Consider the following 27165-nt stretch of genomic DNA (forward strand, 5'->3'; position numbering starts at 1 on the left):
ATCAAAAGTGATTTCTTGGCAGCTGATTGATCAATGTAATATAAAATCACCACAAATTGAAAAAACATAACAGGATTTAATTCACAACATTTCGGCTGGAAGACCAGCCTTTTTCGACTGTACTACAGCATTTGAAACACGCAGCTTTTATAAAGCGTGCGCGAGGTACAAAAGTAGCCTAAAGCACAAGTGCGAACAGCTAGGGGGGGGGGGGGGGGGGGAACCAGACCAGGAAGAAAAAAAAGAGAGAGAGAATCCATGACAATTTTAAAAAGTGATCCCCTAACGTGTATGCAGGTATTCCCAAGGGGGCGAACGAGAAAAAAATAAAAAAAAAGAAAAGCTGGACAATTCTCTTCCCCACCACCTCAGGAATGCCTTACCCTCGAGGTGTCGCTCGTCACCGCATTTTTGTGTAACAAGCATGAACCGCTTGACCCCTGTGCAATGAGGAGGCAACATTCAAGAGAAACTGGTAGGGGTGGGGGGTAAAGAGGAATGCCAACGAGACCTCTAAAAAAAATGGTGAAAAAAAATAGAAGAGCCATTGTACAAGACATAGCAATAGCTACTCAGAAAAGGGTGGTGGCAACACGACAAATACAAAATAGGACATCAGCACAAATAACAAGTTTCTAATCAATCCTTATACGAGCACTCAGTACGCAGGCGCACACAGATGCAGAAGAAAGACGAAGCTAACAGTAAATCCAACGCCAGAATGCAATGAGTCACAAGTACAATCTACCTCAAGACAAATGAAACGGCAAGGCTATTCAGGGTAAGAAAAAAAAAAAACATGTAATGGTCACTGCCGTGCCCACGCGCAGAAAGGCATGGGAGTTCATCAATGTATGAAGAGAAGACGGACATGGCAGCAGAAATGACAATAAAGAGAGGGCAAAAGAAGGGGGCGGAAAAAATTAACAGTAAATGGGTGACATAATGCAATGCGTGACGACCAATGTTAGAATAAATGAAGAAGGTGAAAAAGCTGACAGTAAATGCGGGACAATGCGAGTGACATGGAAAAAAGAAAGAAAACACGCCGGAAGCTATGCTTCCTATGCATTCTGCCTCCCGTTCTGTCAGTATCTACATGTCTGGGATAATTATTTGTTACATCTATTAAGTGTGTAAGCATGATAGCCGGCCTACTGTTTCGTTGATGCCGCTCGAGGCTGTGTTAAATTTTTTAATCAGGTACGATTCACAGCTGTCGCGGTCATAATATGTTTTGAACCCCGATTGGAGTACAATAGCTGCAATGTTATCGAATGGGTGCCCGAGGTTGTTGATGTGTTTTGAAAGTGGGAGATTTGGCTGGCGTCCGCACATGCGACATGTGGTTGTTGATGCGAATTCTGAACGGTGTAACTGTTTGTCCCACGTACTGAGCTTTACAGGTGCCACATTCCAGGGGGTAGACAACATTAGCGGTGTCGCATGAGAAGCTACCTTTTATCTGAATTGAAAACGATGACGCTGTGCTTTTAGCACTAGTTGTTGTCATCATCGGACAGAGTTTGCACCTAGGTTTATTGCATGGCGCGTATCCTCTGAAGCTGCGGTTGCCGATTGTAGACGATGTTATCATATTACGGATTTTCCTTGCACGCCTATACACAACACGTGGGGGAGCAGGGATAACTTCTTTCATCTTTTCACTCTGTAGAAGGATGTTGCGGTGTTTCTTAAGAACTGCGTTAACGGTGGGCATTGATGCCGAATTTGTAAGGACCAGATTGACTTGATAGTCCGGGCGTGGCTGCATTTTTAGCGATAGCTACATTGCGGTAGCATTTTGAGCCTTCAGCGTGGCTGCGCCGCCACGCTGTCACGTGGTTGGTCACGTGGTGCGGAGCAGATGCCGGCGGCGCGGCGCCGTGGCTGATTACCTGGTTCGTCACGTGGTTGGCCACGTGACCAAGTTCCACTCAGCCAGCTGCAGCTATTGCGTCACGCCAGGTTTAACCGGAGCTAAACCACCGCCAATTTTTGCCATTTATGACTTTGCGCCGGTCATGCTTTGAAGCTTTCTTGGCTGAATCGTCGATGACTGACAATGGGTGCCTCTGCCGTGCTAGGTCCACACGGAGTTGCTCGCAGTTTGATTCAAAGTCCCCTTATTTAGAGCAAATCCTACCGAAACGTAGGGACTGACTGTAAGCGATGTAAGTTTTAAAATGGCGAGTGTGACTGCTCTGGTAGTGTGAGTACTGGTGTCGGTCTGTGCGCTTTCTGTAGACTGTTGTCTCAAGTTTGTTTTCCGTGATGGTCACCTGGACATCAAGAAAATTCATTGTCGACGCTGAATGCGACGAGGAAAACGAGATGTTAGCGTGAGCGCTGTTGAAGTCGGAAATAAACTTACTGAGTTTTTCCTGGCTATGTGTGTCCAGACCATAAATATGTCATCGATGAATATTCTGTAAAAGATTGGGTTATATGGAGAACTGTTGAGGAATTTCGTCACAAGCTAGTACAGCCATGAATATATTAGCGCAATTTGGTCTGATTTTTGTTCCCATTGACGTTCCACTTATTTGCATGTAGTGCTGGCCATTAAACTCAAAGTTGTTTTAACTCAAGTATCAGTTTTAACAGCTCTGCAAGTGTGCAGCCGTTAACCAGTTTGGATTCTAAGCGCTCATAAGCATAGACGATTGCTGTGATGCCACCAGCGTGCGGTATGTTGGTGTACAGTGAAGCGACGTCCAGGGTCACTAGTAGGGAATCATATGGAATGACTAAGTCAAGAATTTCACTCCAAAAATATGTGGTGTCCCTAACATAGGAAGGTTATAAGGGAGGGATAACCTTGATGAGGCGGTCGACATAACTCGAGATGTTTTCAGTAACGGTTCCAATTCCAGAGACAACTGGTCTTCCCGGATTGTTTCCTTTATGAATCTTTGGAAGAAGATAAAAACGTCCTGGACTTGACTGTAACAGAATTCGAGCTTGTGCGATCTTGCCCTTAATTTTCTTCTTTTTTGCCAGACCTAAAATCGATTCTAAAACCTTCTTATTATACTGTAGCGTGGGATCAATAGCGAGAGCCTTGTAAAATGAGGAATCGCTTATTTGCCTTTTGGCCTCATCAAGGTAGTCATTTTCATCCATAACTACGATGGCTCCACCTTTATCCGCTGATTTTATTGCAATGTAAGATCGGCTGCTGATAGCCTGCAATGAATTGCGTTCAAGTATTGTAAGATTCGGGCGGTAAGAACGTCATTTTAGAAATTAGGAAAGGATGTCCTTTTGCACCGTCTTTATGTGTAAATCTAGACACTTATCGCGCTGCGGAGGTGGTGTCCAATGAGTAAAAGATCGAAGTTTTGGACCAGGATCTCATTTTGGGGGGCGACCGCGGTAGTATTCCCTCAGACTAAGGTTTAGAGAAAAATTATCCAGATAAATTTAAAGCTGAAGTTCATTAATTATACCGCAGGGGGGGGGGGGGGGGGCAGAAGTTGAGGCCCTTCGACAGCACCATGCACTCATCGCGTGACAAAGCTACCGACGAGAGACTTACAACATTGTTCGGCGCAGATCTGGTGACGGTTAAGGTTGATGAGCCTGAAGCGGGTGAACTGATTTTTATATCTGATGCAGAGGTTGGACTACAGGTTGAAAGGAGCGGACAAATTTCTAAATCTGAATGGGCGACAGAGGAAGCCCATCCCGAAGGAACTTCTCCCTCTGAGTTAGGTGTGCACGCAGTTTCTCGTTTCTATTAGAAACAGCGCTAAAAGTGCAGTTTCGCGATCGGTCAGAAGAACTTCTTTGCATAGCTAAGCTTCCGTGAGCCTTAAAACATCCAGACAAGACCTATCATGTTGGATTACAATATCCTTAAGTTCTCCTGACGCTTTCTGAAGCATGTCCTGCCAATGCGTTTTTAGAGGAAGGGACAAGTTCGATGCGGCGATCTATTCTCATGCCTTTCGGAATGATATTAAGGTTTCCACATTATATATATATATATATATATATATATATATATATATATATATATATATATATATATATATATATATATAGAGAGAGAGAGAGAGAGAGAGAGAGAGAGAGAGTTATGAAGGAAGCCAATAGTCACCAAAGCCAAGGTGCATAGGGAAATATTTTCTTTTTTTTAATTTGTGGTGGCGGAAAGAGAAGCCCAATGCACCCCGTCGCCCGCATTCCTCTACCCACTCCCCTCGAGCCTTGACCACCTCGTAGCTCGTCTAAACCACCGGAAATTGGGGCCGACAACCTTCTTTGAGTAGAGAAAGGCAGCCACAAAAAAAATAAATACCTTGCACACACTTCGGCGCACATGTGCTTTCTTCGGAACAGGGAGTCCGGAACAGAGCAACCCCGGAACAGGGTGGAGGGGGGGCAAAGGTGGCGGTCACCCCCCTCCCTTAACATTTTTTCCGGAAGGGGCTGTCGGCGGCGCGACGCGCCGGCGAAACCGAGGGGCAACAGCTGTGCGCATGCGCCGTGTCAAGTGGGACGAAAATGAAGAAGGAACGCCCAGCGAAACGGAGCGGCGAAAGACTGACTTTAAACATTTTTTTTAATGCGAGATTTATTGCCTCAGGGCATCAATGATAAGCGAAGGTGTGATGAAAGATGTAGTAATGATTAAATTAATGGAAAAGGCTAGCTGATTTGATGAAGTCCAGTAGAGAGCGATGGTACGGTCCTTGCGTCCAGGCAATGTATGAAGCAGGGTTGCTTGGTAAAGGACCCGCTACCTTCAGGTGCCGGATCCTTGTAGGCTTGAGAGCAGGGCAGTCCCACAGTAAGTGGTGAATGTCGGCTTCAATGTCCTCGCGTTTACATATCGGACACTCAGGCCGAGGAAAGAAATCTCGGTACTTGGGCCACTTCCGAATGACGGCAGGTGAGAGGGCAACCCCGACCCGGATCCTCCTCTACACGGGTAAGACCCCGGGGGAGGGCTACCGCACACGGAAGGAGGAGAGCACATGTGCGGCGCCGGAGGAGTTCCTTTCTTGATGAAAGGAGGGTAAAGTTGTCCAAATGGGGGAGCCGAGGCGATGATGAGCCTGGAGTCGCGAGGCGGGTCGTTAAATCTGCCTGGCTTTGAGAGGTCAGCAGATCCCGTGGGACCCACTCAATACGCACTGGCTGCGGGATGCGTGCCGCGAGCCGGTGGATGTCCTGACATATCGTTGGACAGCGGCTAACATGTCGTAGCAACCGGACAACTTGAAGGGCGTCAGTGCGGATGACAACTCGGGCCGCAGGGAGCATAGTTGTGGCGGCCACGGAGCCGGGTGCTTCTTGAAGTGCAACGAGCTCGGCACAAAAAGGACGAAGGGGGTTCCGTAAGCTGAAACCCAGAGGTTTGATCCAGGGCAGGTCTGCACGGGCAGCAGATTGCTGTTGCTGCTTAGCAGGCTTGGATGCTTGCGTCTACGTAGACAAGAATGAATCCTTCAGACAGGCAAGCATCTTGTTCTTGAGATATCTGGCGAAGCAACGATGCCGAATTAGCAGATGTCGGTCGGCGATTATCTGTTGGCTTGTTGTCGCTGAGCTGTACAGACTTCCATGGGGGAAGAACTGGCGTTGGCGGCTGAAGACTCGAATGTGACGTTGCATAAGTCCTCAGTGCATGCGTGGAGTGCGATAGAGTGGCCTTCAGGCTGCGCGCATGACAGATTGAAGGGCAGCCTCCTGAGTGCGGAGATATTGGTGAGTACTCCACACCGTGGTGTCGTCAGCGTACTGAAGAAATTTTATGTCACGGATGTCATGTAAGCGCCAAGCCAGCGGGATGAAAGCAATATTAAATAACGTCGGCGACAATACTGATCCCTGGGGCACGCCGCAGAGAGAAACAAATGATCCGACCGCTTTGCCACTGAGGCGTACTTTCTGCCTTCCAAAAATGATTCGCCAAAACTACGCACTCTCAGAGGGAGAGAATTAAAGCATGTCAGTGGAGTTCAGAATGGCTGCATGACTGATGTTGTCATATGCCTTTCCATCATCCATTGCTAAAACGGTACGCGTTCAGTTCCCTAAACACGCATACATCGCCCGAACTCAACTGAGCGAGTTCCACTCGGCAAGCTATAGCTTTCGCGTCACTCCACGTTTAACCAGAGCTAAACCAGCGACACTTTTTTTTATTCTCCCATCGTTCAGCACCACAAATTGAAAATAATAATAATAAAAAACATTCCCCTATGCACCTTGGTTTCGGTGACTGTTGGCTTACTTCATAAGTTTGTCAAACGAGCCCTTTTTCCTTCCCTTGAAACAGTCGGGACAAGCACTGACATAATGCCAGTGCCAATGGCATGCCGGTGGCATTGTCACGGTGGCATTGTCACTGTAGGTTGTCAGCATGAAATTGCGCTTGTAGTTGCTCTCACCTAAGAATTGCAATGTTCGCGTTCAGTTACCTATACCTACATACATCGCCACGAACTATGTCGAAAGTCACAGAATCTGTTTTGCGCGGTCACGATTCTTCGCAACGAAGCTTGTCAAATCTAGAAAAACCAAGGCAAAACGACCAGCTCCTCGCGGCCAACAGAAAACGATATGGCTGAGCGCCCACTACGGTAAAAAGTCAGGCAAGCAATAAAACTGGACACAAAATATGGTGGCAATATCAGCATTTGTTGCACACTTTCAAGCCCCAAGGAATTTTAGATGAAATGCCAAAAGAGAGTCCGAAGCTAAAAACATCAAATAATTCGCGTCGATGGCGCAATAGGTTTTAATACCGAAGATTAGCGCTTCGAACCAACAAACGAAGCACACTTTGCATAAGAAAACGACTGACCCCTCAAGCGCAGAAAAAATCCAAAGATCCGTTAGTCGCTAAGCAGGGAGAAGTTCCAATCGCATCCTTCACTTTTCTACCTAACGCGTGCTTGTTTGAAACAACTGTTGCAAGGGGCTCCGGTACTTTTTTTTGTGTGTGTGCGGGGGGGGGGGGGGGAGACTTCGAGCTTAGTTTGTTATTTATTTATTTAATGCTCACTTACATTATAAATTTTACATTATTATTACTTTATTATTTGTCAATGTTCAAAGGTATGCAAACTCTCACGTTGTGGTGACGACACTCCAGCAGTCAGGAAGACAACGAAAAGGCTTCCAAAAGAAACTGTTTAAGGGGCTGATTCGCGCCCACTAAGACCTGAATGACTCGGCGGCGGCGATAGCCACAATAAGTATGATCGGCGGTCACCGAGATGAATGCCTGCAGTTCTTGGCCGCGCTCAATTTAAAGCATGCAATGAACTTTCTAGATAAAGAACCAAAAGCAACTACAATAACCTGGAAAAATGTGGAAGCATTCGCACGCGGCCATGATGAATGGAGATAATTCTGGTCGCATCTCGCATTACAGAACAAAAAGCCGCCTGCCGGCGGTTTTGAGTGCGAACGAATAAACTGTGCAAAGATTCACGGGTGTATAAAACGAATTGAAATGGGAAGCTTTATATATGGGAAGATTTACGCACGAAGAGTGATCAATTGGATTAAAAAAAGCACATGTGCACAGTTTTTTTAATCTGCTAATCATGACCATGTACACGGGTCAGACACTCGACTTCTGTTGGGACATGACTGGTTTAGGTTACTCATACACGAAATGCTTTACTTATCTGGTTACGAAGCCAAGTAGCTCAGCCCCACTGTGATTTGCATTGAAAGAGACCGTAGAACTGAAGTGTTTCAATTGCCAGAAATCTGATCTGAGTGCAGTAAGTTGGAGAATAGGGTGGAAAGGGGGGGGATGTTTGGGAGGAGGGGACCGTGACTGGCCCCCCCCCCCCCCCCCCCTGTTGCGTTGTCCCTGACTGTTGCTTCACGTCAGGTATTCCTAATGCTATTCCAATATGCCTGCAAATATAATAGGCCAATTCCAATACCCGCAATACGCACGCATATGAGTGATGTTCCTAAAGAAGAATGATAAAACTTATGGAAGAGGCACAATCGAAATATTTTTCTTCGCGTTTCGAGATTAGGTAAGGGGACTGGATTGTAAAGAAGACACACTAGTATAATATGAGTAATTGAAATAAATGAAGCGGACAGTGTGATTATATATATATATATATATATATATATATATATATATATATATATATATATATATATATATATATATATATATATATATATATATATATATATATATATATATATATATATATATATATATTCTGGGGTTAAAGAGAGGTTGCCATACTGCTGGAACGAACTCTAATTTAGGTCGGATGAAAGTTAGGCGTGACGAATTGTTCCCGCGTGGAACAAGAACGCAAGCGAGCAACCAGCCACGCCGACTCCGGAGACACGTGTTTATTTCAGTTTGCGCACTCCGCAACTGCGCCAACTGCGCCGCTAGCCATGAGATGGGGCGGTGTCGCCATCTGTAGATAACCATGTGAAAAACACAAACACAGTGGCCAACAACGACATAAGGTATGCTAACAACTTGACGGAAGGGGTAGCAAAACGACGATTGCGACGTAGAAAGCAACTGCCGAGGTTAGCGTCATTAGCGATGTGCGTGATGTGTGAAGACCACGTTAGCGTATGCGTTAAAGTAATACCCATACAATAACAGGTAGGAATAGAAGACACTTCAGAACCGAAAAGAACATAATGAGAGCGAATGAACTTTGCCTGCGTGAAGAGAAATCATACATATTTAACAATAATAAGGGACATTAACCAATGTTTGCGCAAAGTTTCGATTCGAGTTAGATCTTGTTGAAGGATGTCGGCGTCAGTGCATTTGAAACCGGCCTGGAAATTTACACAATAGTCAGAAAATAATCGGATGTTATAGGTTATGTCAGTAGGAAGATCGTTAATGTAAATGAGGAAAAGCAAGGGTTCGAGCACCGTGCCTTGATGAACACCTGAAATAACAGGATAACGAGGGGAGGAGGATTTGTTAGCGTAGACGAATCGCTCTCTGTGAGCCAAAAAGTCTTGAAGCCATTCCATTATTACCAAATGATTAATGTTTAGACGCGAAAGTCTTAGTAGCAATCTTTTATGCGGTACTTTATGGAAGGCTTTTTTAAAGTTAAGAAAGAGCGTGTCAGCAGGAATGTTTAACTTCAAGATGTGAACTAAGATAGTTAATAAAGAGCGCTAGCTGGGAATCACAAGAAAGCCCTTTTAACTCTTTCGCTACCGCGCTATTGGCCATCGAACAAATCTCCCGCTCAAAAAGCTAATTCGGAGTTTTGTGAACGTGCTGCGCCATCTAGTTTATAACTTTAAAACTAATATTTTGCTGTTCTGGTTTTAGTGTTTTGACAGGAGGTGGCGCCATGAAAAAATAAAACTGTGTACAGCCGCATATTCATTTACACATTTCATTTTTTATAACGCCCTTTTATGTCGCAACACTAAAACCAAAACAGCAAAATAATAGTTGCATAGTTGCAAACTAGATGGCGCAGCACGTCCACAAACCTCTGGATTGAGCTTTTTGCGCGGGAGATTTGAAAAAGACTAATTCCTGTGAATCCCAGCTAGCCCTTTTTACTAACGACCTTAGTTCACATCTTGAAGTTAAACATTCCTGTTGACACGCTCTTAACTTTAGCTGTGTCCGGCCGCATCTCTTCCTGTCCCCTAACCTCTTTCATTTCATTTCTCCATTCTGACTGCTATCCTTTATTACCGCTGCCCCAGCTCAGGTGATTCAGTACCGATGGCAGATGCCGGGGCTAGCAAAAATCTTATCCTTCCTTTTTATTATTCTTTTAGTAAACCGCTACTACTACTACTACGGCCGCAGCTGGCCGCCGCAGCGTTGGCCGGCGAACTTGGCGTGCATTATGCTGCGCGCTCCTTGAAAGCGATATCCGATACCAAACACTTCGGTCGGTTCTGGGGCCGTTTTTTGCGACGAAAGCAGCGGTGATGAGTCAGACAAAATGTCTTATTTTAGTTCCGACAGCAAGGCTGCATCTCAGGGGCCTGGAACGTCATCGAGTACTCGCACGTATTTAAGTTTTGTTTTCGTTCGCTTTGTGTTTTCTGCGGAGCACGCGGTTTGTAATTGATGACAGTGAACGTTTATTTTTTTTTATTCAGGGTCTTCACAACATATGGTTAAGACAGTTTGCCAAATGCTCAAGGTCACGTCGCGTTTCAACGAAGACGACAGCCAGGTGACCGTATCGGCGCATCGCTGCGGAGCGGCGCTGGGAGATTCGCTCGACTTCTCGATCGTCGACTTCTTGATGTTCTTCACGGTGGAGATGATGAAGACCGTGTGCGAAAACACTAATACGAATCTCTATTGGAATACAGTAATCATCTATTATGCCGTTCTACCATAAAAAAAAAAATCATTTGCCGAAATCGGTTTCTCGCTTTGTGTGCGTTGGTGGAAAACGCTCTTTTTCCACTGTGCTGACATCGCTTGCGTAAACAGTTTTATTCTCTACCAAGCAGATTGAAGAGACCATCCTGATGTTCCAGAGCGTGCCAAAAATGCCAAATTTGATCAACTGACTTTCAGAGAGCAGCTCATTGAACTAATCTTCGAGTATGATGAGGTAAAAGAAACCTATGCCCCCAATCCTCCCACAGAATCCATTTGTCACTAAGCGAAAAATATGAAAAAAGAAGGAACTTCAAGCTCTGCCATCATGCAGAAAACAAAACAAGAACAAAGATCAAACGTTATGTGCAGCACCTGTCAAGTCTACCTCTGATTCCCAATCCTCACGCGATTGCTTTTCACACTGGCATCGCAGTCACGACCCCCGAATTAACTGACCGGCCATGGAAAACGCAATAATTAATTTTCCCTCATAGCTGAAACTAGGAAGAATGACAGCTGTAAAAATGTGCAACAGTTTGTATTTTCCAGTTTTCCTCTAATGATGTTCTGGCATAGTGCAACCGGTAATTTTTTTTCTGTATACTTTTTTCGCGTTTTTAACGAATAATGTTCAAGTACTTTTGCACACAATACTCTGCTGTTTGTTTCATTCAGAAGTGTAACTAATAAGCTATACAATTTGATGCATTGCAATATGCGCTGGGTTTGTTACTTGAGAAAAACAAATTATTCCAGTACACTCCAAATTGTCCAGTTTTCCGCGGTATCGAAATATTGAGAAGCAGAAAGTACACCGAAACTAGAAATTTGATTATGCGAGAATAAATAACACGTTCTATTAGCCTTCGAACAGATGCTTGAGAGAAAAATAGGGCGGTAGTTTTACATGAAAAATATGAACCTTCTTTGAGGACTGAGGCGGTCTTACCGATTTTCCAGTATATTTTGGAAGAGCACCATGAGCATAAGGAATGTTGGAAACGGTGGCAAAAAATTACGCTAACCAACGCCAGATGAAAAACGACACTTCCACTCATTTGATTAGTTTCATAATTCCATTAAGATCGAACATCTGGCATAGCCGTTTGGTCAAATGCAGGGAAGTATGGTGTTCCGGAATGGCTCGTTCGTATGGTTCGTTTATAAAGGTGGCCTTGTAAGCTTTCATGTAAGAAGTATGCAACGACGTCACAGTGGCCACCATGGCGTTGTACTTGGAGCACGGCAAAAGGACGCGCGCATGACCGATAGGCTTATCGCAACCTGCTCCGGCCTGCACCGCTGAAGCTGCGCTCAAGTGAACTCTAGCTGCGCGCTGTACAACAAAATGGCGTCCGTGACGTCACGCCAGTACCCCCTGTAGCAAATGAGCGCGTTGGCACGAGGCGTGTCGCTGTGGTGCTGCCAGTGAGAGTGTACCGAGCTGAAATCACCCCATGATGAGTAAATAATAGAAGCGGGCAGCAGTTCTGGTTCCAGTTCTCATCCCATTTTGGTGTAGCGCCATTTGGGACTAAATGAACATTGATGAAGTCATGAGGATGCAGTCAGTGGAGGCCCGCACGGACACGCAGCTTCGGCTGAGGCGGCGAAGCGTTTTTCCACAAATGCGCAGCAGCGTGCACCTTCGAACATAAAGGTTTGATAATCACCGAGTGGGAATAGGGCTCCAGCATTTCGAAAATAAATTGGTCATGGGTTTAATACGAAGCGTGTCAATTTTAGCGCGCAAATCCGCATCTTTGTTCAGGCCGCAGGAATTTCATTAAAGCGTGATGTTCCATCATCGGAAGAGAGACTATCTTCCCCAGTTCCGAGGTAGGTGTTTCTGAAGAGAGCAGCTTTGTTCCCTTTCTAAGCTAGCTTTCAGTTTTCGGGGTGGCTCAGGTGCAGCCGTGCGACCTTCAAAAATATGCCGAACTGTGGCTTCCAAAGTTATGGCCCGCTTTTCTTGAGCCTGCGTGCGCGGAAGGAGATAGTCTCTGAGTCATGTAGTTGCTTCTTCAATTGTTGATTTTAAATATTCTTGCACAGTTTATTGAAGAAGAGGTTTTAGGCACGGGTTGGGACGGTGTTCCTCTCCCCGCGGTTGATTCCTAGGCCGGACGCCAGATAGCCGACCGACGATGTCTTTCGGCTTTGGCCCGCTCAGTGACTCGGAGTTGAACCGCCGGGTCCGAGCTGAGCAGTGCGGCCTCCCACTGAGATTGGGCAGAGAGCTGAATAATCTCCGGTGGCTTGTCTTGAAGCCATGGGTATAGGACGTGTGGTGTGTCTGCTTTTTGGTTCCCGAAGAAAGAAGAGACGGGGCTGAACTGCCCAGGGAATTATTTGGAGTAAATGTACGGATTAAACCCCAATTTAAGAAAGACGGACAAATATTCCCATAACACCATAGATCTCTAAGTGAAACACAACAAGTAACACTTCTGGAATCCATAAGGACACTTGGACACTTCCTTTAGACCGAATATGTGATCACAGCAGCCGAAATGGACTTCAAATTTAGCGCATTTGGCCACCTGAACTGGTGCTGCCATGTTGCGGCTAGCTGGCCGTAGGGTACGTCGATGGCCCAGCGCCGCAGGCACGGTCGCCCCAATATTTCGCTCCGTCGTCGACCACCTGTAGTTTTTACGCTATGGTTACTTATATGCTATAATCACAGTGAGTATGATCAAAACACACTACTCCTCAGCGCTAAAATTAAAACCAAAACTTCTAAAAATTTTGTAAATGTTTATTAAAATTAACGTAATTCAGCATAAGTATTTATGTTTACTAATGTTATGTGCATTATTAAAAAATGACAGTTAAAATTTGGTGTGTACGTATGTGTGCACTTTTATTAGCTCGTAGCTAAGATAAGTCAACAGCAGTTGTGTGCCAAGCCAATGGTAGCCAATGGTCGCCGCGTTATTTGTTGTCTGTTTGCCGAAGCAACTCACCGCGCACTTGAGGACAGCGTGATCAAAATTGAACCATGTCTGCGCTGTTGCGGAACTTTCGACTAGTTTGGCGACCGGCGGTAAAAAACGCCTCGCCGAGGGCGATGTGCTCTATACCTTCCAAGCTCCTAGGCGGCGACTACGAGCTGGAGAGTGCAAATGAGGCGAACAACTTGAGGCCCCTCTATATGGATGCCCAGTCAACGACCCCGCTCGACCCGCGCGTTCTGGACGCAATGCTGCCGTACCTAATTAACAACTACGGCAACCCGCACTCGCGAACGCACGCGTATGGTTGGGAGAGCGAGTCTGCAGTCGAAAAGGCAAGGAGCCAAGTCGCCGCTCTCATTGGCGCTCAAGCCAAGGAGATCATCTTCACGAGCGGAGCCACGGAGTCCAATAACATCAGCATAAAGGGCGTCGCTCGGTTCTACGCGGAGAAGAAAAAGCACATCATCACTACACAGACGGAGCATAAGTGCGTGCTGGACTCTTGCCGCGCCATGGAGGCCGAGGGCTTCGACGTCACCTACCTGCCAGTGAACCGCAACGGTCTCATCGACGTCAGACAGCTGGAAGACGCCATACGGCCCGACACTGCCCTCGTGTCGGTGATGGCGGTGAACAACGAGATCGGTGTGGCACAACCGATCGCCGAGATCGGCGCTGTCTGCCGCAAGCACAAGGTCTTCTTCCACACCGACGCCGCGCAAGCCGTGGGCAAGATCCGCATCGATGTGGACGAGCTGATGGTTGACCTCATGTCCATCAGTGGCCACAAGATTTACGGCCCCAAGGGTGTCGGAGCCCTTTACTTGCGCCGCAGGCCCCGAGTGCGTGTGGAAGCACTGCAAAGCGGCGGCGGTCAGGAGCGTGGCATTCGCAGCGGCACTGTGCCGGCTCCGCTCGCCGTGGGCCTGGGGGCCGCGTGCGAGATCTGCTCCCGCGAGATGGAGTACGACCACCGGCACGTAAGCCGACTGTCCGACCTGCTCATTTCGCTTATCACGAGCGAGCTCACGCACGTTGTTCGCAACGGCGACCCGCAGCGCACATATCCCGGCTGTGTGAACCTGTCGTTCACCAGCGTTGAGGGCGAGAGCCTGCTCATGGCCATGAAGGACGTGGCATTGTCTTCAGGATCGGCCTGCACGTCGGCGTCTCTGGAACCGTCGTACGTGCTGCGAGCCATCGGGGCGGACGAAGACTTGGCCCACTCGTCGATTCGCTTTGGCCTGGGTCGTTTTACGTCCGAGGAAGAGGTGGTCTATACTGCGCGTAAGTGTGTCAAGGAGGTCAAGAAGCTGCGCGAGATGAGTCCACTGTGGGAGATGGTCCAGGAAGGCATCGATCTCAAGTCTATTCATTGGACACAGCACTGAGCCTAAAAGCATGCCTCTTTGGCGAGAAGTGCAAGCTGTGGAACAAGGAAAATTCGCGTCTGCTAGTACACAGTTGGAGAAAGTGGAAGACACTGAAGGAGGCCACAGCTGCGATTAGCAGCACCGCCAGTGTACAGTCTTTATAGCATTTCTGTTTGCACTTGGGTGCTCAATTGGCAGCAGTCGGAGGATTGGCCAGTATTTTTAGTTCAGTGCGCGTTTTCAATCGCACGCAAAGTGGCTGTGGCAGTCCTTTCCCCAGCCTCTGTAGTGCATTATTAGATCAATGTCTCTGACTGGTTCTGCTCATGCATGAGCCTGTAACATTCACACTTTACCATAAATTAGGCCTTTGCCAGTGTCTGTGTTGTGGCGTGCTCAGACTGGAAAGTGGCAGACATGCATACACTAAAGAAGTGGAGGTTTCCTGTCACCTTAACTCATTTCAGAAATATCAGAGTGACTTGTTGCGTTAACTAAGAAACACTAGCTTTCTGGCTTCTTATACAGGCACACTCGTGAAGCCGTTCCTCAGAAAAACACACCCTGTCGCTTGAAGTCAGGATTGCAGTTCAAGAGCAATTCATAAATAATGAAACAGGCATCGCATGGAGATGCCATTCATTGATCTGCAAACTAAGCTGCAAAGCTTGAAAATTGATCTCCTGAAACGTGTTGAAAAACTCTCGCTATTGTGCTTGTATCTGGCATGTAACATAATTCGTAATTTACAGACGCAGCTTTGCATATTGGATCTGGCTGTCACGTTACTGATACTATAATTTGTGTTTAATATTAATCAAATGACAATTCTCTGTAACTAGAAATTATTGTAGTAATTTACCAAACCGTCAGTAACATTGACATAATTCATCATTCGCATCTTCAGTGACATCCTTGGTATGTGAAGAAAAGTTGGTTATGTAAAGTAGCGGAATATGAGACCCCATTCACCACAGCTGTGCAGCCCTGTGCTTGAAATACTTTCATTGTATTTCCTCGAGTGTGATCTGAGAAATTGCTTTTGAACTTGTGACATTCACAACATGTACAGTCTTTGTCCATGAAAGAAGGGTTAGCCCAATACTTAAGAGCATTCATTGCTGATTTCTCTAGGTTAGTTTGTTTATGTTCTGCAGCAGGTGTAAATGTAATAGGAATCAAAGATGTGTAGAGTAGTCTCAAACTTGTACTTTTGATTAAGCCTGTTAAAACGCAAATTACATTTCGTCTTTTTTTCACAGATTTTTATGTGACTTATAGTTCATACGTTACATCTCTTTATGGAAAGGTTCAGACACATAATTGTATATATGGCACGGGGCAGTCGAGAGCGTGGTCGTGATATGTTATGATGCTAGTCTGTGTTTGCATTTGAAAATACTTGACTGCCAGCGAATAATTGTGCAGCTTTACTTTTTTGTGTGTGTGTGCACAAGTGTCTGAACATTTTTTCTGTCAACATTATATGTAAGTAGGCGGTAGTATATGTTTCGAGTACTTTGGCCTTACTCTCCTGTAACAACTAAGCACATTTGGCGGTTTACTGTAATAAAGTGCGCTCTGGTAGTGGAAATGCGTTTTTTGAAATCTTCATGTTTGTGAACTGTAAGGCATATAATTAAACCAGTAAAAAAAAAGAAAAAATGCATACAACGAGGATCAGTCGTCGTTGCATGCATTCCTTTTTTCATGCTTCATCTTTTTTTACTTGACTGGTTTTCCTCTTGTATGTACCAACTGACCTAGATTTCGACTCTCCTACACATAATTAGGGATCGGATTTTTTGGTTTTTATTTTCAGAAAATTTGGCAGACTTTTTCAGGTGTTTAATTCAGAACATAGTTTTTTTTTTGCGACTATTATTTCCTGCGGACAAATTGCTGTCTTTTTTTCGGCATTATAATGTGGTATTCTTGGGCTGTCAAAAGTTAGAGATTATCTTGGCATTTTTATCAGCTTGAGAATTCTATCTACCAGTAATTAGTGCAGAAATGGTCATTGATTACTGTTAAATAATTTATAGCAGTGCTTGCTGAAGGAAATCATATTATCAGTAAAAAAAGTTACGAAAGTTCAATAATGGACTTGCTGAACAAAAACAAATGTGAAAGTTAAGTTCTAAAAGGCAGCTTGCCCAATTGTTGCTGTACCGAGCGAGACACTTTTTGTGGAAGCTATGCATGGTTTTGATTATCCTTGCATGCGATGGAGAAACCTGCTTAAGAGCCCTGGGCAGGTGACGACAGTGAACAGCGCTAAGCTAGAAGACAATGTTCGGCAACAAGATGGAGCCTGCCAGTCTGCAGAGACATGTAAGGTAGCAGAGTGATATCTCAAAATGCTCACCTACACTACTTAAACAATGCACCATCTCGCAATGCTCCTGGCACCCACATTTAGTTAATTCTTTTCGCTGGTTGACCCCCACTACAGCCAGCTAGCTGGAATGTGCCTGTCGATACTGACCATTTTTAGTTGAAACTGAATTTTTAAAAACGAATTAGGCTACTTTCATTGCCTCTTTTTTTCTCGGTTTAAACTGAAAAGTACAATCACCTACTTACAATAACGTGTCTAGTTATACTAGGTCTAAAGTGGAGGCGTTCACTTTGGTACTGCTTTGCAGTGCATAGCTCAACAAAATTTGTATCCATTTTCTTTGTACTGCATGTAGCAGCGACTGAAATAAAACTAAACAGAACTCTAGCTGTTTCTAGGTACAAACGTGGGCAACGACTGCTCTTATTCAAAAAGGACCTTCGAGCGCTTAAGCGCAGTCACGGAAATTTACGCCTAGACGCCGTGTTTAGCGAAGGCTTTCCGCCAGCGCGCATGGACGTCAGACGAGGAAGACCTTGGGTGGGGTGCAGGCCCTCGAAACAAAGGATTGCAAAAGTGCGCCAGGTGAGACTGCCGCCCTCCGCCGTCGACTTCGCAGCTCCGCGCGCGCTACTTCCTCCAGTTGTCACAGGTCCCTGCTGCTACAAGCGTCGCGCCACTCGTGCACTTGGCTTCTACGGGGCGGCGAACGAATCGACTACGCACTACGCGGCGACGCGGCGGACAGTTTCTCGAACCGGCCGCCAGTTGGAAAAGGTCTGCGAGAGAGAAGGACCAGGTAACACGGGCCGAGACGCGTCGAGGGCATTGTCGAGAGAGGCACCGGTACTGACACCCAGGAGCTCCCTCTACGACGCGGCGATCTTCGCGCAAGTGGGTCCCTTTGCCGGAACCGAAAACGAACCCGAGCCCGAGCCCTTGTTGCCGAGATGTCATCGGCATCGACAACGTACTACGACCGGCTGAAAATGGCAGCCGTCGACCAAGGTTTATTTCTACTGCAAGATGTCATCGTGCGTTTCAAGCGCATGGAAAGCATCCTTGCTTTCGTCGGCCTCTTCTACGCCGGGAAGACGGCTGCTGCCGTCAGCGTGCGCGTCATCGAAGGCGTCCGAGTGTTCGTGCTGTCGCAGCTTCGCTGGCACGACTTCACACGTTACGGCCAATGGGCAGGTGGGTGGTTCGCGAACTTGACCGAGTTCAGGGCTGTCCGTAGCTCTCGATGGACTGCTTCCTGTGAAACGGCCACGGAGAGAACCGGCTCGCCCATTTCCTTCCTGCATACGCGAGCCCGCTTATCCCCGAAATGCGCTTGCGGGCGTGTTGGGCTCGTGCACAGCTTTGCATGATCGCGTTGCAGCACCAGCGGCGATGAACTTGACATTTCGCAGGCAGTGGAGCAGTGATGTTGGAAAAGGAGCAGCTTATACCGCTCTTGCCGTGCTTTGGCTACGATTAACGCGGGTTCATCCATTCCGTCACGGTTATGTCCTGTTAGAACTCGCTGCTCAAGCCAGATGATGGTGCTACGCGTGGTTGTTGTAGCTAAAAAAACCGCGATATATGTGTAACTTGTCTGACTGTAGACTCATTTCTTTTCCCCCTTCACATTGCCATATAGTTGTCACGGGTGGCACGGATGGCATCGGAAAGCAGTACGCACGTCAGCTGGCGAAAAGAGGATTGAACATAATTCTGATCAGCAGAGACATGGAGAAACTACGAGCCACAGCGCAGGAACTTGGCAAGTATCTTTGCCCCCGTTGTGAGAGTGACCGCACCGCCCTGTGAGGTTTCTTACTTCGTTTCTTTCCTCCTTTATTTTTCAGAATTTGATTTCCGCGTGCGAACGCAAATTATTCAAGCAGATCTCAGCGAAGGGAGGCATATTTACCCGGAAATAGCGAAACAATTGGAGGGCAAAGAAATTGGCATTTTAAGTAAGTGAATCCATCCAGACATCGTTGTAAAATTCTAATGCTAGTTCTACGAACCAGGCATTTAATCGAAAATTATTTCTTGTGTGCAGTAAACAACGCTGGAGTAATGTACGATTCTCCTAGCCTGTTCCTCAATGTTCCAGAGAAGGTATGTGTCGAACTTCGAGTTCTTTTCACGCATAGAGCAGTTTTTAACACTACACTGAAAAACGGTGCTCAGTTTTATGATTTCATTGCACATCATAACTGTAGACAGTGGTTGTCATCAGGCAACACTCTGCTGTGATTTTTCTCGAAAGTTGAGCAGCCGCAATGGGGTGGCATTCAACTGCGAACCATGGGTTCCAGGAGTTTATTCACCTTGCAGCAGTTGCATCTAGATAGGGGCACGATGTGCCAAAACACTTTGATGTTGAGATCTTGATGCTTGTCAAAGAATTCCAGGCACTCAACATTAATCTGAAGCCTACAAATACAGCATCTCCTGTAGGCCAGAGTGCATAAAGATATATAACCATCATTTTCGAACACATGGGATATGTGATATGCAAACTAAAATTCATACTCTCGTACCACACAGACTATGGTGGTTGTGAATTTTAACATACGTAAAGCGAATATTATTCCACTCAGGCTGTGCTATAATAAGCTGGCAGGCGCCAAACTACTGTCGCTCAGTTTCTGGATTTGCAGAAAATTTAGCTCAGCCTGGAAGCAGCTCGGAAAACTAGGTAATAGCAAAGGCTTTGTGAGTATGTAACTTCCAATCTAGCTATTTTGTGAGAAAAGTTTGCTTTTATAGCGGCGTTTCATTATGCTTCAACAAAGAAGCTGCCGACAAGATCCGTGCTTCTGACGCTTCATCATGACTACATTAGAAGGGGTGCTGTCATGAATGAACCATGCATCAAAACAGATCAGTGAAAACCTGGTCGGAGTACTGGAGCAAGAAAGGAAGTTGTATGTCTAGATCACTTTTTAATAGCCCGCACACCACAAAATATAACTGAGCGCCACTGCGCTGTGGTCCTTAAAAATGCAATGTGTTACCAAAGAGGGATTTTCATCAATCCTTATGCTATTTAGTCCTGAAAATGGGGTACCAGCGTAGTTATACCTCCCTGATAACATGAGGTGACTGAACGTTGAAGCAGTGGCAACAGTGTCACACTGGTGTCACTCTATTGCCATGTCTTGTCACTTCGTGCGGGTGTACCAGCGGGAGCAGCAGGCGCCGGCCGTCACCATCCTATGTTGCATCATGAAGAACATCACCTCATGTGGTTACTGCATAACTAAGACACATCTCTGTGCAGATGAAGAGATTCAGCCAGGGTGGAGTGAATTTCAAGCAGGGGTGTATCAACTTATTTTATTTGTCTATTTATGCATTCATTTTTTTTTATCACTTGCAGAAATATTAGAAAGGTGCAGAGCTTTTCCTTGTCAGCATATGGCTGTGCTCAGACTGTAGTTTCATTTCCAATTTCTGAAGCATAATTTACTTCTGGAAGAAAGAGCACTGCATAATTTTAACAAAGAACGCAGTAACACACAAGGTCACACATGCAAGCATTTAAATGTGTATTTTTTCCACCGTTCACCTATTGCCTGTCATGCTAAATAGAAAAATCATTGTTTGCTTCAAAAGAAATTGCAGCTAGCATGAACTAGCCTTGCTTTGCTCCAGTAACCTTTTACTGCCACACTCTCTGATGCTTTGGTTTTTAATGTCTTCTTTTCTAGAAACTAATAGAAAGTGTCAACATCAACATGATGGCTGTCATGATGATGACATACATTGTACTGCCACAAATGGTCGAAAGGTACGTGGGGAAAAGTTTCACATGAACGTAGTAGGGACTACTGCGTTCCTTAATTTTTTTGTAAAACATGGTTTCTTGTAGGGTTGTACATTTTCATTGGTATGTTTAGCATCACTTTTACACATTGCTTGGCATTTTTGCACTCCCTCTTTCAGGAAGAAGGGCCTCATTGTCAACATGTCATCGATTTCTTCATTTTACCCACTCCCACTCATGGCTGTTTACTCTGCATCGAAGGTATGCAATGTGGTGGTTTCAATATCTGATCAGATGTGTTTGCTCTAGCATCCTGTTCTTTTTCATTGTAGGAACTTGCCGAGAGGAAAGATTTAGTAGACAATTAACTAACAGAATTCGTGTGCAAGTAAGCATTCACTCTGAACATAATTACTGGTTTATTTCTTCACCGAAGTTACGTCTAAAGCAGATTCCCTAAGTGCACATCAGAGATTAATTTGTGTACACGTGTGGTCAAATGTTTGTAGAATGCAAGATTAGCGAAAAAAATAATGTCATTGCCATCTTTGCATGCAGCTTGGAATAGATATGTGCTGCCCAATTCTGATAATGCGAATCACACACTTTACTGTCAAAACCCTCAAAATCAGGTTTCTGAACTTTTGACAGCAGGCATACGTAGCACTTAGCGAGCTCTCTGCTGGTTGTTTTTCACCGTCCTTGGGGATGCTTTGCCTCGGCTAATGATGACACAGTTTGATTACACAAAAACAGAATCTTAAAAATGCTATAGGGATGCTAAGTCACCATAAGAGTGAAATTTGATAGCAGTAGATCTCACTTTTGTCTCGGCTTCTGGTGCAACTTCTCTGTGTATGTATTGCATCACTTTCTTTGCAATTTTCAGTCCACTGACCGTCATGTTCGGACTGCTAGCTGCAGTACCAGGTATCCGCTATGCTGTGACAATGATGGCATCTTACTGTGTCACATTTTTTTCGTGATTTTGATTTCAGTTTGTTATCTAGGTTGCTGTCTAGAAACTAGGTCGCTGACAACTCGGTAGGCAGGTTGTGATGACGTCACAAGGGTCGCATGACATCTCTCGACAAATCACTAATTTAACTGCCACCTGGCATGGTGGGCATGTTGTGATGTTAGTAAAGCAGCTGAATGGGCTAGTTGGTTTTGCATCTTAGTGAAAAACAGTGCACAAGCAAACACAGACAGAAAGAAGCAGACAGCGCTTGTCCCCTTCTTTCTGTCTGTGTTTGCTTGTGTGCTGTTTTTCACTAAGTTGTGATGTTACAAGGTCACCGTGACTTCACTTGACCAATCAGCGAATTTCATTCTACATCGGCGGTGTTTTGGTGTGGCAACTCTCATGCTATAGCATTAACAAGATCTGAGTTTTATTTTTAATGACACAAAGTTAATGTTAACATGCACCTTGCATCACACCTGGTGGCACTCCACCGCAGTGAGGAATGGAATGTTTGCTGCAAGTGTTTTTGCCTATGGACATTTGTGCCAGACTGAAAATACTTGTATTTAATCAGGGTCATAGCAGTAATTTCTCTTCAGAAAAGAAAAAGTGCTGTTTGCACCAAGGAGGGCAATGAAAGTTTCTGGAAGCTCAAGTTCTAGAGCATTGCATTGGATGAGAACCATATAGTAAAAAATGCTGAGATATCTTGTAGCCTGGCATGCCCAGAAAAGAGTGAAGATGCAGTTGGTGTAAACATGCAACATGGAGGTGGCAGTAGAAGCACTAGAAGAGGCCCATGCAGAAAGCACACAAGAACTTCTTGGGCCTTTAAGGTATTCATAGGTCCCATGTCTGAGAGACCTGGATGAAAAATTAATTGCTACTTTCTCTCCAAGATGTATGCAGCATTTGCAGAGCCTGTCGCGCTCAGTAAAATGTCAGAACATAATCGCCCACCACCGGCACCGCTGATCTGCCTTGGAGAAGGCTTGTGGCAATCTGCATGGACTGTGTAGCTGGCACTCTTGAAATAGCTGTAGTAGCTGCCTAGGTTTTTGTGCTTTTGAATAAAAAGAACTGGCTTTGCAAACCTTGATTAGTTGCAGCTAGTTGTCCGCACAAATTCACTGTTTTGCTAGGCTGTGCATGAAGGGGAGTTGCACCCATGCCATCCTGAAGCCAGCTCGTTATACACTACAGGCTTGAGAGGAATATCCAGATTAATGTCTTGATCTAAGCTTTGAGGATATAAGTTTGAAGGAGAGTAGTGGCAGAGAAAGCTGAAGGAAAGTTTATTCTTAAAGTTGGTCTTGAGGAAAGCTAAAAATGAAAAAAGATGTTGCCGTTGCCAACAATTCAAACTAGTACAGTTTGATGACAGGCGAGATTTTTTGATCAATACAACAGAAAAAAAAAGGATAATGTGCCTGAATATTAAGGTAGCTTTTTCATTGCCACTGCTAGTACATTTTTATCGCAGAAGAGTGGTGGAAACGAAAGCCAAATGTACAGAATGAAACAAAGGAAACACTTTGTCACGTGCAATGTCATGAATTTAAATCAGTGGTCGGAAGAAGTGTTTCACTTTAACTGCCTTTTACTGCTGCACAAATATCAGAAGCCACAAAAGGCCCAGCTGTTGGAATTCATTGAGAACAAAAAGTGCAGTGGTGTTGTCCTTGGTGTCCCCTTCAAAGTGCATCTGCACTTTTGTCAAGCAACTGGCCTTTATCTTGGTATGCACTACCTCCTGAAAGTTCTTCAGGTGTGACATTTTTTGTGTTTGCAGGTGTTTGTCGACTGGTTCTCCATGGCTCTTGACTATGAGTACAAGGACAAAGGCATCACGGTGCAGAGTCTGATCCCATCATATATCTCGACAAAGCTTGTACGCTTCAGCAACTTCCTCAGCACGCCCAGCCTGATCGTCCCAGATGCGGAGACATTTGTCAAGAGCTCTTTGCAGACCATCGGTGCCAGCAAGCGGACCACAGGGTTCTGGACGCATGGCTTGCAGGTTGGTTGCCTCTGGTTTTCATGCGATGAGAGCACTGAGCCATCAGTTTTAGTCTTGAGTGTCAGGAGAAAGGGTTTGTACAAGATATCATGTTTGAATTATACCACAGCTTCGGACCATTCAAGGACAAAATAATTTCTGTGTTCCCCATTAATCCTGTGACAGAATGCTCCTCGTGCAAGAAAAGGGCTCCTGCCGTATGACTCTACCCATTCGAAGTTGATAAAAAGAGGAATTGATTCACTTTGCCTTAAATCCGCCTTCAGGAAATCATGTCCTCACAGGATGCAGGTTAGCTTTCAGAACCAATTGGCCAGGCTGTCTTCAGCCGGATTCTCTGATTCGGTTGTGATGGCAGTCGCCGAAAGCCTACTGCAAAAAAATGAAGACTGGCGGTTAGAGCTGGGAAAGTCCCCCACGAGAAGAGGTGGTGAGACCAGTAGTGGTGCCCTATGTACATAAGATGGCCCACAATTTAAAAAAGGACGCAAGCAGGCATGGGGTGCCGCTTGTGTTTTCAGCCCCCCAAAAGCTCGGAAACCTGTGCTCGCGTATCGAAAGAGTACGTGAAGAGGAAAAAGGATGCGGCACTAAGCATGGGCGGCCGTTTTTGAAGTGCGCAGTAGGGGTGGTGTATGAAATTCCCCTCTCATGCGGTCACTCATACGTAGGGCAAACCGGGCGCTGCGTCAATGACCGCATTAGGGAACATGAGAGAAATCTAGAGCAAAATAAAGAAGGGCCAAACATACCCAAGCATATTAGGTCCTGCCCGTCACGCTCCTGTGAGGCATATTTTTCAGGGGCGAGGATTCTAGCTTCCAGTAAAGATACCAAAGCTCGGGAATTAATTGAAGCTTTTTTTTATCGGAGAGAAAGGAAACGTGTGTCAGTGATCCATCCGTATCTTTATATAAGGCGGAAAAGAAATTTTTTACCAGTGCATGTGCTTATCGATCCTGATTTGATTGTGTTCCTTGTGTTTAAGAAAGTGTGTGTGATGTGCCTCCGAATAAAGCAGTTGTAAGTGGCGCTTTGTCCCGTTCCCTTCCTTGTGTTCTGTGTGTGTTCGCGCCTAGTGCCGAAGATGAATTGTGACCAACTCGCCCAAGAAGACGTTCTTTTTTTGTTGTAGTTTTCCGCGATCATTGATGGTACACTTCTTGTGATACTGTATCTTGGGACAATCTAATCATTTTTACACGCACGATTGAGCTTTATGCGGCAGCGGGTTTCGTCGTCATAGTTATTTTTTAAAAACTTTTTCTGCTTACGATTAGGGGTGCGTGAATGTTCGAAAATTAGAAATAGCAAATTGAAAAGCCTTCTATTCGATTCGTAGTAAAAATCGATGCCTGTGTTATTCGAAATGAATCGAGTAGGTTCTCAAGTGTTCAAATCCTTTTTGATTCATTGGCATGAGGTTTGAGTAAGGTTTCAGGATTTTTCTTCCACGACCATTTCCAAAAACGGGCCACACCAAGGCTTTTTCTGAATGCTTTTTCTGTCATACTCTACCTACTTTCTTGTACTTGAAAGAAGTTGAAGCTGAAAGAAGCTGAAAGAAGTTGATTTTATTTGAACGTATAGACAATGCAAGTCTACGTGAGTGAAATAGTGAAAAGAAAATCTTTTTTTAATAATTTCTGTCATTCCAGTACTGGACGTATGAGCACATGCCACAATGGGTGTGGAACCTGACCTCATGGATGATGTTCAAGACCATCGACAACACGCCAAAGCCTAAGTCAGTGTGAGCAGCTCCAAGTTAGGTTTGCTGGTAGCGCTGCCTGCCCTCGCATCTGAACCCCGCTTTCGTGCCCTAATGGAGCCCGTTGGCAGCCCATGCGTTGGATGGAGAGAGAGAGAGAGAAGAGGCCGTCTAACATTGTTTGTACTGCAGCCATCAGCAGTGCTGTTTGATTTGGTTGGTGCTGGGAGGGGCGCTCTTACCTTTGGACTGGAACTGTTAATAACTAAGCAATTGCACTGCTTTTCTGCACACCAATGCACCCCACCAGTATTTCAGCAAACATTGCTTTTGGCAAGAGGCAACCAACACCAATGCCGACAACTCACAGTGCGAAAAGGTCTCCAGCGCCCCGTTTGTACGATCATGATGGACTACTACCACACGCATTAATAAAGGTCACAGTTTTTCAGTTCATGGTAAGGTTGAGTGTCTTCATCAAGTGATGGCTAAAAGTCTCAAGATTCCAGTTTTCAAATTGGAATAGCACTTCATACGACAGTACACAGGCAGGCTATAACATAATTCCAGGTTTCCCATTCTGGCATTTGGTGCTGCTTGAGGTTATCAAACACAACATGTTGAAGGTGAACTTTATTTTAAAACACTAATCTCTTGTTTAAATAATGACTGTAATTATAACTTAAGTACCTGACTGACACCGTGGTGGGCACTGGTTACTTGCAAAGAGGTCCCACTTGATATCAACAATAAGTAACAGCTTTCATTCTTTGCTGTCATTTCTTTTTTGTGCAAACCTCAGAAATTTTACCAAGAGAGAAAAACTGGTGTTGAGGAAAGGCTAGAACAGTACACACCCACATGAATAAAAGTGCTAGCTGAAGTGACTCAGAAAATGCGATGCAGCAAGGAATAGTTTTATAGTAAATGCATTTTCATTTGTGGTGCCAGGAAAGTGCTTAATGACGTACTGTGGAACTGAAAGGTCTATCTATACAGGAGCAACTAAAGAAAGTTAATGATAAACATAAGCAGCTAAGGCTGTCGTGCACCAAACAAAATTAGATCAGACTTTTTGTCTGCATTATGAAGGTAAATGATTGAGCTGTTATCAACTATTTTACAAAAGCCCTCTTGCCAACGGGCAGGGAGGGATGAAAAAGGAACATTTTTCGTTATAAAAGGAAATATTTTTTCCTTAAGTGTTTCAGCTTTCTCCATGAGATGAAGAAATAGCTCACAGTTGCAATGTCTTCACAAGAACTGCATATAGGCTTCTTGTTTTTCATGAGCATAAAGTTGTTTGTAATGGGTTTGTCCAATGCATAGGTGGCCTGGTAAAGTTTTTAGTTATTCCTGTCAGAAATTGCACTAACAAAAAACGTGATAAAAATATTTGAAATTGTTTTCCAAAATGAAAACTACCCCATGTATAACTGTGTGCTCACATCTGTTGGCACTTTCCGCACCCAATTCAACCAGCAGTGTTCAATGCTGCTGCATTATAATATACGTCAAGCAAGTCAGCTTAGATCCTCTTTTTTTTTTTCTGCACTTAATACATGATGTGGATTGAATGTTTTGCCATTCTCTTTGGTTTAGCAGTAACAAAGCTATGCTGTTACTAAGTTAATGCTGTGTCTTAACATGCCCAGTGACAGCAAAAGCTGCATGGCAAATAA

The 27165-nt window shown here is 45.1% G+C and overlaps 2 protein-coding genes across 2 annotated transcripts; both read left to right on the plus strand.

The window, feature by feature from the left end:
- Window positions 1–13277: 13277 nt before the first annotated feature.
- On the plus strand, window positions 13278–25939 carry LOC144110713 (inactive hydroxysteroid dehydrogenase-like protein 1). The gene is made up of 8 exons (XM_077643773.1): window positions 13278–18216; window positions 18665–18787; window positions 18873–18983; window positions 19073–19131; window positions 20730–20809; window positions 20965–21046; window positions 23545–23772; window positions 25431–25939. Exons 1-8 carry the CDS (start codon window positions 17973–17975, stop codon window positions 25527–25529), a joined length of 1026 nt encoding a protein of 341 aa, XP_077499899.1. The 5' UTR covers window positions 13278–17972; the 3' UTR covers window positions 25530–25939.
- Window positions 13353–16275, plus strand: Nfs1 (Nfs1 cysteine desulfurase). The gene has a single exon (XM_077643769.1). The coding sequence runs from the start codon at window positions 13353–13355 to the stop codon at window positions 14697–14699; it is 1347 nt and encodes a 448-aa protein (XP_077499895.1). The 3' UTR covers window positions 14700–16275.
- Window positions 25940–27165: the final 1226 nt, after the last annotated feature.

The sequence above is a fragment of the Amblyomma americanum genome, chromosome 11 (genome assembly GCF_052857255.1).
Source record: "Amblyomma americanum isolate KBUSLIRL-KWMA chromosome 11, ASM5285725v1, whole genome shotgun sequence".
In the NCBI taxonomy this organism is placed as follows: domain Eukaryota; kingdom Metazoa; phylum Arthropoda; class Arachnida; order Ixodida; family Ixodidae; genus Amblyomma; species Amblyomma americanum.